This window comes from Bombus terrestris, chromosome 11 (assembly GCF_910591885.1).
Source record: "Bombus terrestris chromosome 11, iyBomTerr1.2, whole genome shotgun sequence".
Lineage (NCBI taxonomy): Eukaryota > Metazoa > Arthropoda > Insecta > Hymenoptera > Apidae > Bombus > Bombus terrestris.
This window is the reverse complement of record NC_063279.1, coordinates 629,713-646,406: the sequence shown is the minus strand read 5'-3', so window position 1 is coordinate 646,406 and position 16,694 is coordinate 629,713. Positions and strand designations below refer to the sequence as shown.

Here is a 16,694-nt window from a genome sequence, read left to right as displayed (position 1 = left end):
CACTACATTCTCGTTCAAAGGTTAACGATCGTTTGGATCGGTGTTATTCACCGAGAAGTTCTCACGAGGTATCCCGCAGATAAACGGACTTAATACGAGTTTTCTATCATTTTTCAGATTCCTACGATTAGAAGAGAGTTGCCAAGATTGTAACAAAATTTCGGATATTTTACGCGTACAACGTGCCTCGCGATGCAGATTTCAACGACAAGTCGATATCGGAAATTTTCCGACTATAAATACACGCGTAAAATATCCTGCTTTTATAAATCGTAAAAGCGTAGAACGCAAGTTTACTAAATTATCATCATCAGCCACACGCTATAAAATACTTTTATACTTTGGAAGCTGTAAGTTACGAGCTTTCTTCCTCTCATATTCGCGTTTTTATTATACGCTGGTGCATTGTACTCGATGGAATAAGAAATTAATTTAAACGATAAATACGCATCGAACAATTCTGCACTTTCGTTTAAAGAGATGTTACGAATTAAGAATTATTAAATATACGCGATATACACATCGTTACACCTTCCAATCGTACAGTCTTTGCAAATCGTAAACGTCCTTTAAACGTCCGTTTCCAATTACACCGAGAAAAAAGCTGCGACTAGCGCGAATGAAATATTCGTAGTATGTTTTATAAGAGGGCGATCAGAGGGAAAAGAAATTAACGAGAACATTCCGATCGTATAATAAACATAGTTTGGTACTCGTATAAACGATAATTGAGGCAATCGATCGCGTAACGCAGGAGGGAAAAGTACGCGAGTTGCTTACGTTTCAGCGACAGCGTACACGTGTACTATGTAAATTTATTCGACGTATACGCGTGTACATTCGGTGTTTCATCACGGCGTCTGACTCGGTTCGACGATGCAGGATCCGGTGATTTTCGAGGCTGCGGGTAGTTTATACGAGGATTAGCGGGCTGGGTGCGTCTACGGGATGGAAAGGCAGTGAGAATCGTCGACACTGGATTAGAACTTACCGCGGCGTCCCATGGATCGTCGACCGCTTGCGCGTTCACCTGGCTATGATTTATGACTAGCTATCCACGGAATAGCAGCGAGTGGCGCGAACGCTTGCCTTTGCCCCCGCCGCAATCAGACTCTGCGAATCGAGACCGGATTTCAAACGTCGTATCAGAAACGCGTCGCTGCGCATCGAATGGGCGACGGTATTTTGTCGTGTTTGACTCGCGTGAAGGATAGATGCCTGGCACAGGATTGACGTATATACGCAGTTGTATCGAGTTATGGCTCTCACGGTCGATTCGAGTTCTCTCTTCGATATTTCCTCTTTACGATTACATTTAGAACCTGGCTTTCAAGCAATAAGTTGCTGCATATACGAGATACCAGTTCTACAAATAATACGTCGCTAGACTGTGGATTTTTATGCGTTTATCGGAAATTTGAAGCGTGACAAATGTGTACAGAATGCACGTAATATGCAAAGATATGTAAAATGTCCAGAGAATGGTACTCGTTATAATACTTGCAATTAGTACGTAAAATAATTTTCTAGCCAGATTCCATTTTCCTAATTGTCCTCGCAAAATATGATTTTCAATATATATCCACGGTCACGCAGATACACGGTGCATATTTATCGTACGAAAGAGTCGCATACGCGTTCGCCTAAAACTATGAACGAGAAATTTCTTGCAATTAGTTTCGCTAGTTTTAAATCTCTCGTTTTCTCTCGTCGTAACGTCTACGAGTCTTTTAAATTAAACGTGCGATTTGGACGATGAATTCTATGTCGCTGGATCTACAGGTCGATCTACGCGAGGCAAAGATAGAACCGAATCGATTAGAATTTTCCCACCGAGTCCCGATTCCTTGGGCGATCGAGCGCGATCTCGGTTGTCGAACGATTCTTCAATAACCGTTCAAACGTACCCGTTGAATTTATTTTTAGGAACATTTGCATCGAAATTAGTTTCGACTTCTTTTTCTTTCGTCCTTTTTCCAACATATCGACGAATTCGAAAGATGTCTTGGACCGGTGAATTTTATAATCGCTTTGCTTTCTATTAACGCTATACTCGTTGTAACAGCAAAATAAAACTTTCGGAATCTTATCTCGCTTCTTAACGGCTCTATCTATAGAAAATAAACGTGACTGTAAGATCTCTCTTATAGGAACGGAAAGCCTAATTTTTGAAAAACCGGTAGCTCTTCGAGCTTTTAAGCGTGAAAAGAACGAAACGTTTACCTGATACCGCCTCTCGTCGTGTCGTAATTGAGAACTCTGTTGCCGTGAAGCCACTGAACGACACTATACTGGACTTGCATCGCTATATGACGCACGACGCACAATAGCTCGATGGTGCTGTCAGCCTCGTAGTACTTGTCTCTCAGCGGTTCACCCAGGGCGTCCACTATTTGGACGGACGGTGCTGAAATTTCATTACGTAACGTTAGGATACAGCGGTAAACACCGAGTCAAGCGTGTCTCGATATATCGCCAAATAGTTTTGTTCGTATCTCTCCGTTTTTATTATCTTGCACGCGCAATAGTAAGATTAAACGCATACGACGAAGCGGATTTATGAATTTGGAAAATTGGAAAATTAGAAAGTTTGGAAGTCAGCATTTTTTGGCCCCGTCTCTTGTAAACCCCTATCCCTGTATATTTCCTGATTTCGTTATATACGCTTCCGTGAGTTGGCTTCTCGGTCGAAAACTCGGTAACTTGAAGAAAGAAGAGAAAGAATCGTCATGGATACGCGTGAGTTCTCGTCTCCACGTAATGCTGTAGGTTTCCTAAAATAGATTTAAACGTGCTTTCTCGATCGAAACGAAAGCGAGATTGAGATATAAAAAATTCGAGGATCGTAGTGGGGTTAGTTCCGTGATTTTACAAGTTGCCAGTCAAATGATACGCGTTTCCCTGTTTCAGAGTAAACGTACTCGAGTATCTTGAAACGCGTAGAAAAATAATTTATTTGACGGCAAATCGAGTCGTCTCAAATGCGATAACGGATGAAACCATTTTAGTTCTAGTTTGCGATATTTCACCGAGCCAATATACATATATATTCGCAATAGGTCGTTGTTCACGCGTAAGTGCATCTAACGATCGCGGCACAATTCAGATGCGATCTTTTATCCGGTGTCTTCTGGACCATTTCCAATTCCAAGTTTATCATGCATCCGCCAGTGTGGTTTAAGAATATGGAAATCCAGAAACGACAGAACGAGAGGGCGGAGGAACGCCCGATCCGCGGTATGTTTCTCAAAGATTTCTCCATTTCGCCCGCGTACAAATTCCACGCAGACTGCGAGACGAATACAAATCGTATCGGCTTAATAATGCGAATAATGCGACGAATCACGGTACTACTGCCGATTTCGTTGGTTTTATCGCCGATAACCGGTATTAAGCGTTTATAGACAGGTCACCGAATTCGTAGAGTAAAATATAATCCTTCGATGGAAATTTAGTGGACCAGGATTTCGAATTATTCGCATGAAAGCGTGAAATGTCGTTTTAACGCAGTAAATATAGAGCAGAGATGGTAGCAGTGGAATTCAAATTTTCTTTGGAATTTTATAGTCACTGTTTAAATTGCCGTATTTCGAGCTTGCCGATAAAACATTCGTCTAACGTCCGCGATAATTAAAATTTTTATTTTTGCACGATAAAGCGCGAAAATATCCGACATTTAGTATCCGTTTGCGAAAGGAACTAGCCGATTTCTCGATTTAACGATCGATCGTCGAATGTCGACAAGAAATTTTCCATCGAATCTCGTTAAATGTAGCAATTTTATAAAATATTATCCTTTACCGTTATCAAAGTCATTTACAATCGTTATTGTAGCACGCGAAATGCAGGAGGTTAAAAGCATGTGGTGTCTTACTCGTTCAACCGAGTGGATTTAAGCTTGGACCAAGAGCCGACATCGTTTACTTTTCTCGTAAAGCTTACGAAACGGGACTGTCGGTCTGTAAACCGTTGTTATGTAACGCGATGTTATGTAATCCGAATATTTTATCCCACAACGGCACTAAATACGAAACGACGCATCATCGGTGACGCATACGTGTATCTAACGACCAAGCTTCGACCGAGAATCTCTTCCTTCGTTCCTTGGACAGTTTCCAGCTTTAAAAGTACGAGTACCTTGGAAAAACGTATGTACGCTAGCAGTAGGGAGTCTACGCGAAAGGGAAATGTTTCCAACGTACAGAACGGTCTAAGAACGAAGTTTAAAACGACTCCTTTTTACTCGAGTAATCCGTAATTTAAATACCGTATCTCTTGTCAAATTTAAGTTTACTACGTTTTCTACCATTTTCTTAATTTTTTTGCCAATTATTTATATTTTTTCTTTCTTTCTTTACAGATTATTAAGTATTATTTTACAATTAATAATTTATTACCAGCATCGTATTGTATAGGTGTGGCGCGTGTCGTGCATGTATTAAACGAAAAGTTTAATTAAACGAATCGTAGTGTACGAATCCTCGAATACGGCCGAGAAGCGTTCACTTTGCACGTTCGATCATTGGAGGATACCGAATTCATCGTCGCGTTCCATCGCGTCGAGCCTTCTTTCCTGAGTTTTTATCAACCGAGCTTCACGCGAAATCACGAGGACGGAGGGCACGCGTTCGTGTATGTCGTCGGCCGCTACGTTTTTACAGAACGAGTCTCGTTAGTGGAGAAATATCGAAGAATCTTCCGAAACAACGGTTTTCTCGTACATTTCCGACTATGCTAATACCTTAATAATATACAAGTTGCTATTTATGTTCTTTGACATTGTTTCTTCTTACATTCCTTATCGTTAAAAATTAATCCTTTGCGATTACAAGGAAAACAGATTTATCGGCGTGTAAAATGTATATAATGTATTTGCGATTGTATCCGTCGATTCTTAAGACATTCATTTTTCACGATGTTATTTGTACTTGTAAAGTGTCAGTTCACAAAATTTCTCCACGGTTTTAACCCCGTGATACATTGATTCTTTACTCAACCCGAAACAATATTTCACCCCGAATTTTAAGACCCGAACGAATATATCATCCCTTCCGTAGCCGTTTCCCAAGATCAACTACGAGATTGTACCTAACGACCAAGCATAAAAAACGCGAAAAAATTTGTAAGAGCATCGAAACTCGAGAAGACAGGTGAAAAGGGGAGGGCGGAAGGAGATACGTCGCGATATTAAGCTCTGCTCGAGTTTATCTCGTTTAAAATTTCTCTCTTTGCTTATTATTTTTCTCTCCGTACTCGTTCCTCGGTTCACAACTTGAGTTTCTTTATCGAACTTTGCTTATTTCAAGTTTCGGCATTCAACAAATTAAACGAATATCCATCTTTGCGTTCGACCTTTCGGATTCGCGTTTCTTCGTTCAACTTGAGACGCGAAAAGTTTGCCTGTCCCAACGTCCACCCTTGGTCGCTCCAGTCTTTGGAAATTCTGACATTAAATAAATTAAATATAGATATTTTCTTTACGTTCGTTCTTTCAGACGCGTGTTTCTTTATGGAATTGTGCACACGTAAGGTTCAGCCGTGTGAACAGTGGCCAGGGTTGGTCGATTCTTTCCGCGTGTGTTGTCTAGCACAGGCGAATCCCCGTGGTGGTTTCGTCGAGATTATCCAGCGGGATCCTTTGCCAAATCCCGCAGGTCGGGAGGTTTAAACACATCGGCGTTGATTCATGGTCGCACGACGCTTATCGATTTTGTTCTGGATCCGTCGGCCCTGCCCTCTCGTAATTCTTGCCCTCGGTCGGAGATCTTCCGCCTCTCGTTTCTCGCGTGGATTTTTCGTTGCGCGAATACCCCGTGATTTGTGACGCGTAGGGTGCACAAGAGCCGCGCGGAGATTCGCGAGTCGATAGAGACGTTGCAAAATCCTAGGTGACGCTTTAAACCGTCGATATATTTATTTTCGATACGTTTTACTGAAACGTACGTTTGTTAGATTTTTATTTCGAAAGAATTTTATTTAAATAGATGAAAACGTCGCGTCGGGTGTCACGATCCGCGAAAAAGATCGAAATAAATATATGGAAAATCATTCGGTGTTAGAAATCGTTCGTTTATTTTTCAACCAACGTTTGTATTCCGTTCGCGCGTTTTAATACATATCGCGTGTCTAATTCCATTTACTAAATAAAATTAAAATAAATTCCGAATTACTAAACAGCATGCCATCTCGTTACGTTTAAAGGAACGCGCACTAAAGGGTAACCGAGGTAAATCTGCAGCGTTTTCTTTATGTTTCTCTTGATACCGAACAATTTGTATAACAATTCCGTCCGGATAAAATCCGAGAAAGGGACAATAAATGTTCTTAAGCGCAAACGCGTATGTTTGAAACATTTTTAGAACGCATAGTATATCTAAGCGCATAGCGTGTAATTTATTAATAGAATATATTTTACCGAAGATCTTGCGACCATAAGTTTCCATACCGTGATATAACATAAATCGTAATATAAATTTGAATAGAAACAATGTTTTTATTTTTCGCGTTCCAAATACTTTTAATACACACATTTTACACGAACTTCTCACGGCTTGTTCCATTTATTGGCAACAAAATCGTCCGCTTAGAATTATCTTTAAAAACCAACTTTTATGCGGATGTTAATAACACGCGGAGAACGGTGTTCTCGTTACATGTTGTTTCCTATCATTTGCAAACCGGAAACATTGGAAAACCTCGAGTTTCGTGCGCGACTAATTTATAACGTTTATGAAAGTGTCCGTTGTTTTATGGCTGGCCACGTATGCACAAGTTGTTCGTGCTGCGGTTGCAAATTTAAATTCAGCCGCACACCTTAGGAAAACAATGCAGCCGTATCAACTACGCGGTTTCCGTTTTTCTTAACAACGATACATCCCCTCGCCAACATCTGTTCTCGATAGAACGAGTACTCGAGTTTAGAATATGTACGCGACCACTTTGCTATTTTTTAGATTTAACTTCGGATTACATCGCTATATGTTGCATTTTAATATTTCATTTTTAAGAAAGTTATGAACGTTATGTATACTTCATCGATTTAAGTTCTTTGCGTTTTTCTGCGAATACCGAATTAATTAAAAATTAAAATTAAAAATTAGAACACGATTAGAGTAATTAATTAGGATATCGTAGCCTCGATGTTAAAGATCGATGAATATCGAAGCTGCTCTTTCTCTTATTTCTATGAATTCAAAGTAACAGAGACCAAAGAAAAGTTTATTTTATAAAGTTTGCTTCTATAAATACAGGCATCCTTAAACTAAATTACAATTTTGTCTAACAACTCGATGGAGCAATCTATTTTGCACTCGAGTAATTCCATTCTCGAATAATCGAATTCCTCCAATTGGCTTTCCTTAATTTTCTTCTTCCCGATAAATCTACAGCCTAAGTACGTTAGTTCACTCTGGCTACTATGTATTTATACTGTCCGAATTTACGTTGTAATCGATTCAAGGAACTTCGTGCGGACTGATAGTTTGCCGTTCGCGTGACGGCCAAATTAATCTCAATAATCATGGGACGTTCGATAAGTTTCGCAGGATCTTGTACGCCGTCCTGACCAGCTGCTATTAGTCCGCTTTGAGAAAGTTGACGAACTAGAACTGGGTCAAACAGAAGTCACGAAAAGTGACGAATGTCAAACAGCGAAATTAGGATCACGAACGATCCTGACGAATCACGTTAGAAGCACTTGCAACTTCGGATAAAGTTTCCACGATGAATCCGCCGATCTCCTTGAATTTGCCGCGATACCGAAGAAATATACGCGCGCAATTATCCGAAGGAAGAAAAGCGTAAGACCAAAATGTAATCCAGCGTGGAGAAGTTGGCAAGAATCGAAACAGAACGAAAGGAATCTGCATTTAGAAAGATACGTATTCTATTATAATTTCTACGTTCAAAATTTAAGAGTACGAATTTTTATATTCTATATTCGGTTCGGTATATTCGGTCAAATATCCCGGCTTTACTTCGGTAAGCCGGGGTCTTTTATTTATTATCCAGCTGTAACGCGTAAATCTCGATGAAACGAGTATAATTTCACTTTGGATTTTCGGAGTTTTCCAATAACGTATGAATTTTAATAAAACAGTTTTGTCGTCTTACGATTAGCGAGAAAGTTGCGAGGGTGAGAAAATGCCAAACCTTATCGCTTCGCTGAGAAATTATGTCTTTCAATATCGGTGACGTTTTAAGTATGAACTTGTAAACCAACTGTTTTATTTACGGTCGAATATTTTATGCGTATTTGACAAGAAGTTGCCAACGTATATAAAAATTTGACACGCGTAAACGCCATAGGTTTTCATAAAATCGTCCTCGTTCCCCCAAATTTCTTACTACAAATAAGAAAGCATATTTATGACGCACAGGTGCTGAAATATTCCGTACACATGCCTATATTTCTGTACGAAAGATAAACGAATCGTGGTAGACAAAGCGCAAAGAAAAACGGAACGAGATTAGAATTGGTAGCGCGAAGATATCAAAGTCAGAACTCGTCGGGGACACGGACGGAGGCTTGGCGAAACAGGTGGACGTGTTTGCAGAGTGCCAACAAAGCACGGTTATTACGTTAAGTGGAACATCTTGTTAGCACAAAGACCGATCCTGTCGCTTTTGCATCGAGGCTGCTCACGAAACTCTCGCGAAACTGGCCAACTAACGTAAATGCGATTTCGTTCGTTCTCAGAGATCGTTTTCCCTTTTCGACGAGGCTGGTCTCGTCTCTATTCCGCCTGTATTTCGCCTGCTTGCGTTCTCAAAAATTACGTCAACGAGGAGAAGAAATTTTCCTTTTCGGTGGCTTCCTTCTCCCATTTTTATTATCTCCGAGTTTCTTGTTTCGCCCGTTCTTTTTTCATTTATGAACTTCCTCCCGTAGTTTTACATTTTCCGAGGCGCTGTCCGTTTTCCTGTCTACCTCTAAGTACCACTTTCGCCCCTCCTTGTCCCCCCTTTCTTCTTCTCGTTCTCTTTGTTCCAAGGAACGGAGCTCGACGTATCTCGATTCCACTAGCCGTCCCTTTCTCTCGAGCCAGCGAAACGAAGTTCTTCCGCTTCTCCAGGTTCTTCTTTCCTAACGGCTGCCAGCCACTCTGCTCTCCATCCATTCCGACTTGCCTCCATCCATGCCACTTCTCCGTCAATTATCCTCCTAAGCGCTTCGCAGCCGCAAAAATTCGTCGAACGAACCCAATTTACCCGATCAGCAGCAGAATGTAGCGAATAGTTTCGATCCTGTTTCTCCTTTCTCGCCCACCTCTCTTCCTTTTGTCCCTTCTCATTTCTTCCGAGCTGTATCCTTTTATTTCGCTCTGTTACCGAGCTTCCTCTTCGACGCCTCGGTGTTTTATCTTCTAGCGTTTCAGCTTGCCGGCATTTTGTAAACTGGCTATCGGTAATGATGACACACAGTAACGGCTATATATAAGAACGGCGTGTCTGGTTTATTAGAACGACGTTGAAATAATTATGGTAAAAAATTTACGTGCTTCGTCTCAGGGTCAGGTTTAAAATGGTAACAGGCTCCTTGCTTCTTTCGGAGTTATTTCCCGCTTCCTCGTTTAATTTGTAAAGTGTCTGTTGTTCGGTAATTAACGCAGGATACGCGATAAATCCGTTGCTCGCTATTTACGATCTATATTATTCAAACTTTTAACGCTCTGCACTGATCGTATTATTAGCTTGCGAATATTTATAAATAAAACCAACGAAACGAAGTAAAAATTATAACGAGTATCTTATTCTGAAATTATATTCCACATATTTTTATTATATTTTCTATTTTTACTCTATACATACGTGCGTAAATATGGCCATACGCTTGTGTATATACGATACATTTTACTATCTCAGATACTTGCGAGTAACAGATGTAACATAAAGTCTCATAAAAATTTCATACAGTCCACGAGGCAAATCTCGAATAGCTGCAAGGTACACATTTATACGACTGACCATAGAAATAAAAGATTTCTAAGAGAAAAGAGGATACTTGAATCGAAAGACATCGCGCTTCGACAAAGGTCGCCATCTCCATCGATTTTTAAACGACTACGTTTAAATCCTCTTAGCGAGTCGACGGTTCGATTATCCATCTTTGACGAGTAGTGTTTCAATTCTGGTGGTTGGTACAGGTGGATGGGGAGAACATTAACGACGAAAAGTCGAAGACGAGTTTTCGGCCGCTGTTCCCTTTGATGTACGTCGAAATCGTCATTTGGTGGTCGCCGTCTGATCGTGTCGAGTATTTTACTCTCTGCTGATCATTCGACGAGAGTTGCCTTCTGGCCAGGGTTGAATACGACCCCGTGTTCGTGATCCGCCATGGAAAAAGGAAGCCGTGGAATTCTGCTCTTTGTAAAAATCCTCCGACGTGGCTCATAGTCGCGGAGAGGAAAATATTTTCGCCATTCAGGTCACATCGACCGTAGACACTGTTAATATTCGCGAGCATGCCGAGCGAGTCTCGGTATATGGGACTATGCGAGACTCTTCTATCCAGATGATTACAACACGAAGCTTTTATAGTCTACACGTTCCTCGGAGATGAACTGTGCTAGGCGCACAATGATGGTTTAGTGTAATTTTGCGTAGTTTTACGTGTTCGTCGAGCTTTCAGCGCGGCAAACATTTTACATTTCAAATATTCCTCGTGGGAGGTTTTTCCTAGAAATTTCCCGTTGCGTTATAAAATAACCAAAGAGTTAGACGTTGAGCCACCTTCTCGTAATAAACGCGAACGCGTGATTTACTTTTTCGAAATTTAACATTAATCGCGTAGTCGTGCAATAAAATGGAGAAACCGACAAAAAGCGGAGTTGGTTGACCATTTCGACTACCGAGAAGTTCATATACCTAAAGGACGTACACTCTCCTACGCTTCGTAGGTATTATTAAAAACAAGATAAACTCGATTAAAAAATTATCAGACCTTGTTCAGAATCTTAGATATAAAGTTCGAACCGATTAACATTACGAGCTTCGGTTTTAATTCGACGTTCGTACGCTCGCGTCAAATAAGCTTCGTCTCCTTCTTTTCCGTTTCTATCGTGATAGCTTCGTTTCTTCGACGTTCCGGTCCCGCGACCGATTCCCAATGCGAAGTTCGTGTCACCGTAAGTCACCGAAAATAGCAGATACCGTAGCCAATTTCCTCGATCTCACGCCGAATACTCGAGCGTCTTTTTCTCTTTGTTTTCCGCTTTGCTACCCACCTTAGCCTTTTATCCCATTTCTCCGGTTGTCCGATTTAAACGATTCTCTCGGCATCATCGAGGTAAAAATCTTAACTCGAGAGAGTTTGCGTTTTCCTTCTAATTTGCATCGTGACGACGATTAGCACGTTTCACTCGCGGCAAAACTAATGGATATCTCTTTTCGATCTGAAGATACAGTTGAACTTGTCGAGTTAGTGTTTTCGCAGGACGAACATTAACAAAATCGAAACTGACAACGAGCTGAAATATTTTTTAACCCGTGGTAAATATTATTTTCGTGGTATCAAATTTTTCTGCGTTTCACGCGAGAGTATTACTAAATGATAGAAAGTTTAATATACTTGTACCTCCACTGACAAATCCAGTGCAAATACGTTTTCTAGTCTTTTCGTGCACGATATGATCGCTATCAATGAAAATGAATTTAAAAGGTTGGATATTTAGATGGACGCTTCTATGTAAAACGTAAGAGATAGAATATTTCAGCGTGAATTGATTCACAATGAGATTATGGAAATTAATTAACAGATGATTAAATAAGAAAATTTGAAAATGAAGTAGTTGATCGAATAATTTGGATATACGATTGAAATTATCGTTACTTAAAAACTGTTAATTAGCTTTAATCGCATTTATCCAAATTTCTTTCAATTTCTTTCAAGGGCCATCATCGTTTAGACAAATATTTTCCATAAACAAAAAAACATACAATTTTTCTCATCGATCGTTTCTATCTATGTATCGTAAAGACTCTTAAGTCGATAATTAGATCGATCGTAAAGCTAACGACGCGTCAATTAGTTCGATTCGGTGGTTAGTAATAGGACGACTAGTTCGACTCGACATCCGGCGAATGGAGGTCTAAACCGAAGATGTTAGTATCAGTTTCTACGGACAAATTTCTCGAGCTTGGAATTCCTCCGCCGGTAGCAATGGTGAAATTAAGTTTTCCTGAAACTGGCTTAGGTACAACGCCGACAGCTTTAATTATTTAACTCAGCTGTTTCTAGTTCTGGCAGATGGAACGTAATGCGATATAAATAAACCATGGTGCAATTCGTTCAAAGTTTTCGAGAAGTCGGCCATTTTGCTCCTTCAATTACGAACAACAACTCTGATATTTAAGATCCGAATTAAAGATCTTTAGTTGCGTTTTTACCAGCAATCGAACGTTCGAACGTTTCGAAGAATTTACTAGTAAGAATTATAGTTACTTTGGTCGTTTAATATCATATCGCTAAACTGCGGATATTTATGCAAATTCATATTTTTAGGAATTAAATAAAAAATGGAATTCGAATAGAAAATTGTTTCAGGTACTAAATGTTACAGAGAATACCACGATTTCGGTATTTGATATATATTTCATATCGTTATATTACGTTTATTGTATATGAAAATTTCTTAAATTTCCAAATACGCACAAACAACCGCGGCCTACGTACCACTAGAATTTATATCACACTTACATGTCACGACTGAAAACATTTTATTTCATTTTCTCGCTTCTTTGCGCTTGTGCCTCTGCTTAGAAATAAAATGTTTTCTTTCTTAGGAATATCTACCAGTTACTCGTAAAATGCGCGATATACGCAAACGCTAACGGATATTATATAGAATAGCAAAACCAAATATTTAAAAACTATTTAATTTTTAATACAACGTTGATTTCGGTTCATATAGGCAAGGAGAGAGAGAGAGAGAGAGAGAGAGGACTTATATCGACTGACACTCAAAGTACATATATCATTTTCACGCCGATCTGCTTCCTCAAAACGCAATTCGTTTGGTGAACGAAGTCAATTTTTCCGTCGGCCCCACGCGACTACTTAAGTCGTTTCGTTTCCTCTTCCACCGATAATTCCTTTTCGCAAGACGACCGTTTGTATCGCAATTTATTCTGAATTTACTCCGCATCGTATTATCGTTTACCGGAGCTAATCTCTTTGTGTATATCCGGGATGCGCGTGTGTCAATGAGCGCGCAAAAGACGCAACAGAAAGTTCGATCGAATGTATTTTTCCAGGAAGAATCGTCGATAATGAACGTCGTTAAGGCGCGAACGGAAATAAATCGAACCGCGTCGAAGCGGCTACATAAGCAGACTGGCAAACAAAGTTAACTAAGTTGACAGAGTAAACGAGGCGAACAAATATTACTCGGTGTATACCGAAGGAATAAATGTAGAGCGGGAGAAACTGCGGATAAGTTTTGTCGATAATCTTACTTTTGTATGGTCGTCCCTTTTATGGGTGTACGTGATAGAGAAAAACAGGGTAATAAGATCATCGATCTCTTAAAGAAATATTGATTTATTGCTGTTTTTCGTCGCGACGTCATAGATGGAAGATGATAATAAGCAAAGATCGTAGCATGAAAATGACTATGAAAAATATGACAAGTACATGTTCGTCGATCTGATTTTCACGATACTTTACGATTAGACGAAAGAATTTTAGTAAAACAAAGCTTTTACTATCGTAGCACTTACATGTAATGTAATTACATCAAGGTATATTAAATTTTGTATCATTTAGTAGTAAATACTTTCGTACGAAAAGACGTTTCATCGGCGAATCGTAGTATATCCCGTAATACGTGGAATTCTCTTAGTCGAGAGGTACGTGACGCGAGAGTTAGCTTTTACGATACGGACGCGATCGTAAAAGTGAATTATCGCTGTACTTACCGTTGATGTGAAGATTCACGTGAATATACTTGGGCGGATGAGTGCTGACTTGGCACTCGTACTGGCCCTCGTCGCTACTGTTCACGGGCTCGATTTGTAAGCGCCAGTTGTCCGGGTATTGGAACTTCACCGTGTATCTTGGATCTCCTATGTACGTCTGCTGCCCCACCGTCAGCAGATTCACCTTTTCTCCGTTATCTTGTCTACGTACCCAAGACACCTGTCAACAGATTATTCCACGTTGTTTCATAAACGATCGTTCGATCAATTTACCAGAATATCGGCATTAACTCGTCGCACATAGAGTTTAAAAGTGTCGCAACATCGGAGGGAGATTCGACGAGCGCTAAGAATAAAAAATTACGACAATAATAATTGACCATTGTTCCCTACGGTTTATTCTTTTCGCTAAATCTCGCTAACGTTACGCGTTTGGTAAACCACGTTTTGCCAAGTTTCTAGATAGTTGCTGATTTCCTAAAAAACTTGTTCGAGTTGTGTCGCTCTTTGAAGTCTTTGAAGTCGAATGTCGTCACAGTGAGGGCATTTAAAATTTCTTTTCAAAGCCGCTATGGTAAATATTTATTAACCGTTTGCTTCGATTAGTCGCGCTAGTAACGCTAGGAGAATGTGCCGATTGCTAAAGGATTAATACACGTAGCTATATGCCCGCTGTATCTAAACGCTTATATAGCGTAAGGATATGTATACAACACCGCAACGACTAATTCTTGGTTCGCATAGAAGAGTATTCGAATACAGCGCAGAAAACAGGAGGACGTACTGTCCGATTACTCGTTATGCTTGAGCGGTGCATACAATCGGGCTACGATAAACAAGGATTCGAAATCCGCAGTTTATCCACGTAACTGAAATTGGATAGTGTTTCCTGGTATTCCCATTAAGTGCGCGCGATATCGACATGGATATCAAGCTCGCTATTGTCCGTCCAATAGAGATTGCTGCGTATGGGCAGCTATCAATGATGCGCGTGATCGTTACTGATCGTGATCGATCGCTTTTCCCATCTTCTTCCCTGAAACGTGAAATATTTGATACAAAATTCTCATCGATACTATCTACTAAATTAAATTTGTTCCAAATCCTTGAAACTCGTCACCTATGATTTTAGAGCAGTACAAAGAATTATTGCCCGCTAAAACGATATCGTTTTGTTTTTAGAAATCATTTAGAACGCAAATACCTTAAAATGATTTCTTATCAAGTTGCAAGTTCTCTTCTAAAGTATTCTTCTAAAAATCTGTACTGTTCCTAAAAATCGTATTACGTATAATATTTTATACGAGCAGTGAAATTAGCAGATATTCGTACAAGTTGTTCCATAAGTCACGTTCTCATTTAAAAGTTGTATTAATCTATTTTTTATCGTATACTTTGAAATTTTTCTTTCAGATTTTCGGTCTTGTTTTTTGGGAATTTATAATGGAAAACTTGACAACGGAACAACTACCAGTGGGACCGTGAAGTTATTGTACGTCGAAATCTGAGTCGGCGATGAAGTCACGAGTCATAAACAGAGGCCGGAATTGTCCTGCAGCGACTCGAACGACCTACAGCAATAAATATCGTCTTTAGCCGAGTTATGCACTTTCAAGATAATCATGCATGGATAATCGCGTTAGTCGACACCGTCGTTAGCAGTACTAGCAACAGCAACGACATTAATAGCCTAATATTACGCTGAGGCGAGCTCGACCGTGGTTCAGCCAAGTGCGATGCTTTTAGGATATAACTACCGAACGAGTTTCTACAGAGTTAGTCGTCGTCGTCGTCGTTCCTTTGTTTCAAGTCAGCATCGGTAAATTCGTTCGAAAAGATATTCTCCGTCGCGTGTCATCCGGCTTACGTACTGAGTCTTGAATTTATCCAAGTTGTCCCTTTGCGAACCACGACCCTGTGTCGTGTCGTTGTGTCGTCATTAGTCTACGAATATCTATACGTCTATATTTAACTCGTAGTCTGCATTTTTATATAGATCGCTTACGAGGGAGCTACTTACGTTATAACGATATGCTTAATATTCTAATTAGGATGTAATAACTACATGCGTTACCTTATAATCCTAATTAATCTAATTTTAAATAATAGCATCGTAGCATGATTTTTGATTTATAAACTATACTTTAGGAAAACTTGTATAAAACGCATCGAGATCTCTACTATATTTTAAATAAATTTGATGTTGTCTTAAAAATTGGCCAATACAGATTTATCTATATATAATCTTAATTAATTTAAACGTAAAATAAAACCAACGGGGCTATAATCGACCGATCTAATTTTTAAAATTGTTCATAAAAGTATTTGAATCGTGTTATTAATTAGACATAAATTCCATGATTTTTTTTTAATTAAATCGTCGCTGTTACTTAATTCTAAGGAAAATACTGGCATTATGCGAGCACATGTTTCGACATGCTTACGATTACGCTTGTTGTGCGCGTTATGTGCCCATTTTCAGCAGCACATTACTTTTTACCATCCTGTGTTTTTTGCTCGTCACATACCCCCTTTCCGCCTAAGTATTATGTTACAACGTTTTCAGCTGACCTTAACAAAGGAAGCTAATGACGGGCTAGATACTCTCTCGGGACCATGACCCGAAAGGAGCACTCTCTTTTTTATCAAAGTAGACAATGATCGAAAATTACGCGTACTAGAAATTTGGACGCGATGCTCAGTTTCAGGCATTTTTCTGAGAAACGTATCATGTTTTTTTTACTATAGGCGCAATGTCTCAACTAAATAGTTAAGAG

The 16,694-nt window shown here is 39.7% G+C and overlaps 1 protein-coding gene and 1 long non-coding RNA gene across 7 annotated transcripts in view; one reads left to right on the top strand and one right to left on the bottom strand.

The window, feature by feature from the left end:
• Positions 1–15,636, top strand: part of LOC125386040 — a 34,423-nt gene extending 18,787 nt beyond the window's left edge. Inside the window, exon 2 of the long non-coding RNA XR_007225866.1 lies at positions 15,331–15,636. This is a non-coding gene — a long non-coding RNA (uncharacterized LOC125386040). The remainder of the gene's footprint in view (positions 1–15,330) is intronic.
• The window catches only part of LOC100647470 (zwei Ig domain protein zig-8), a 237,816-nt gene that overhangs the window by 8,968 nt on the left and 212,154 nt on the right, over positions 1–16,694 (bottom strand). For all 6 annotated transcript variants that reach the window (XR_007225865.1, XM_003398723.4, XM_048410576.1 and 3 more), the window contains 2 exons: positions 13,918–14,137; positions 2,224–2,407 (listed from right to left, as the gene is read on the bottom strand). Coding sequence is in view for 5 of the 6 variants with exons in the window: in XM_003398723.4 (XP_003398771.1) it covers positions 2,224–2,407; positions 13,918–14,137 (404 nt within the window). In the remaining variant the exon portion in view is untranslated. The remainder of the gene's footprint in view (positions 1–2,223; positions 2,408–13,917; positions 14,138–16,694) is intronic.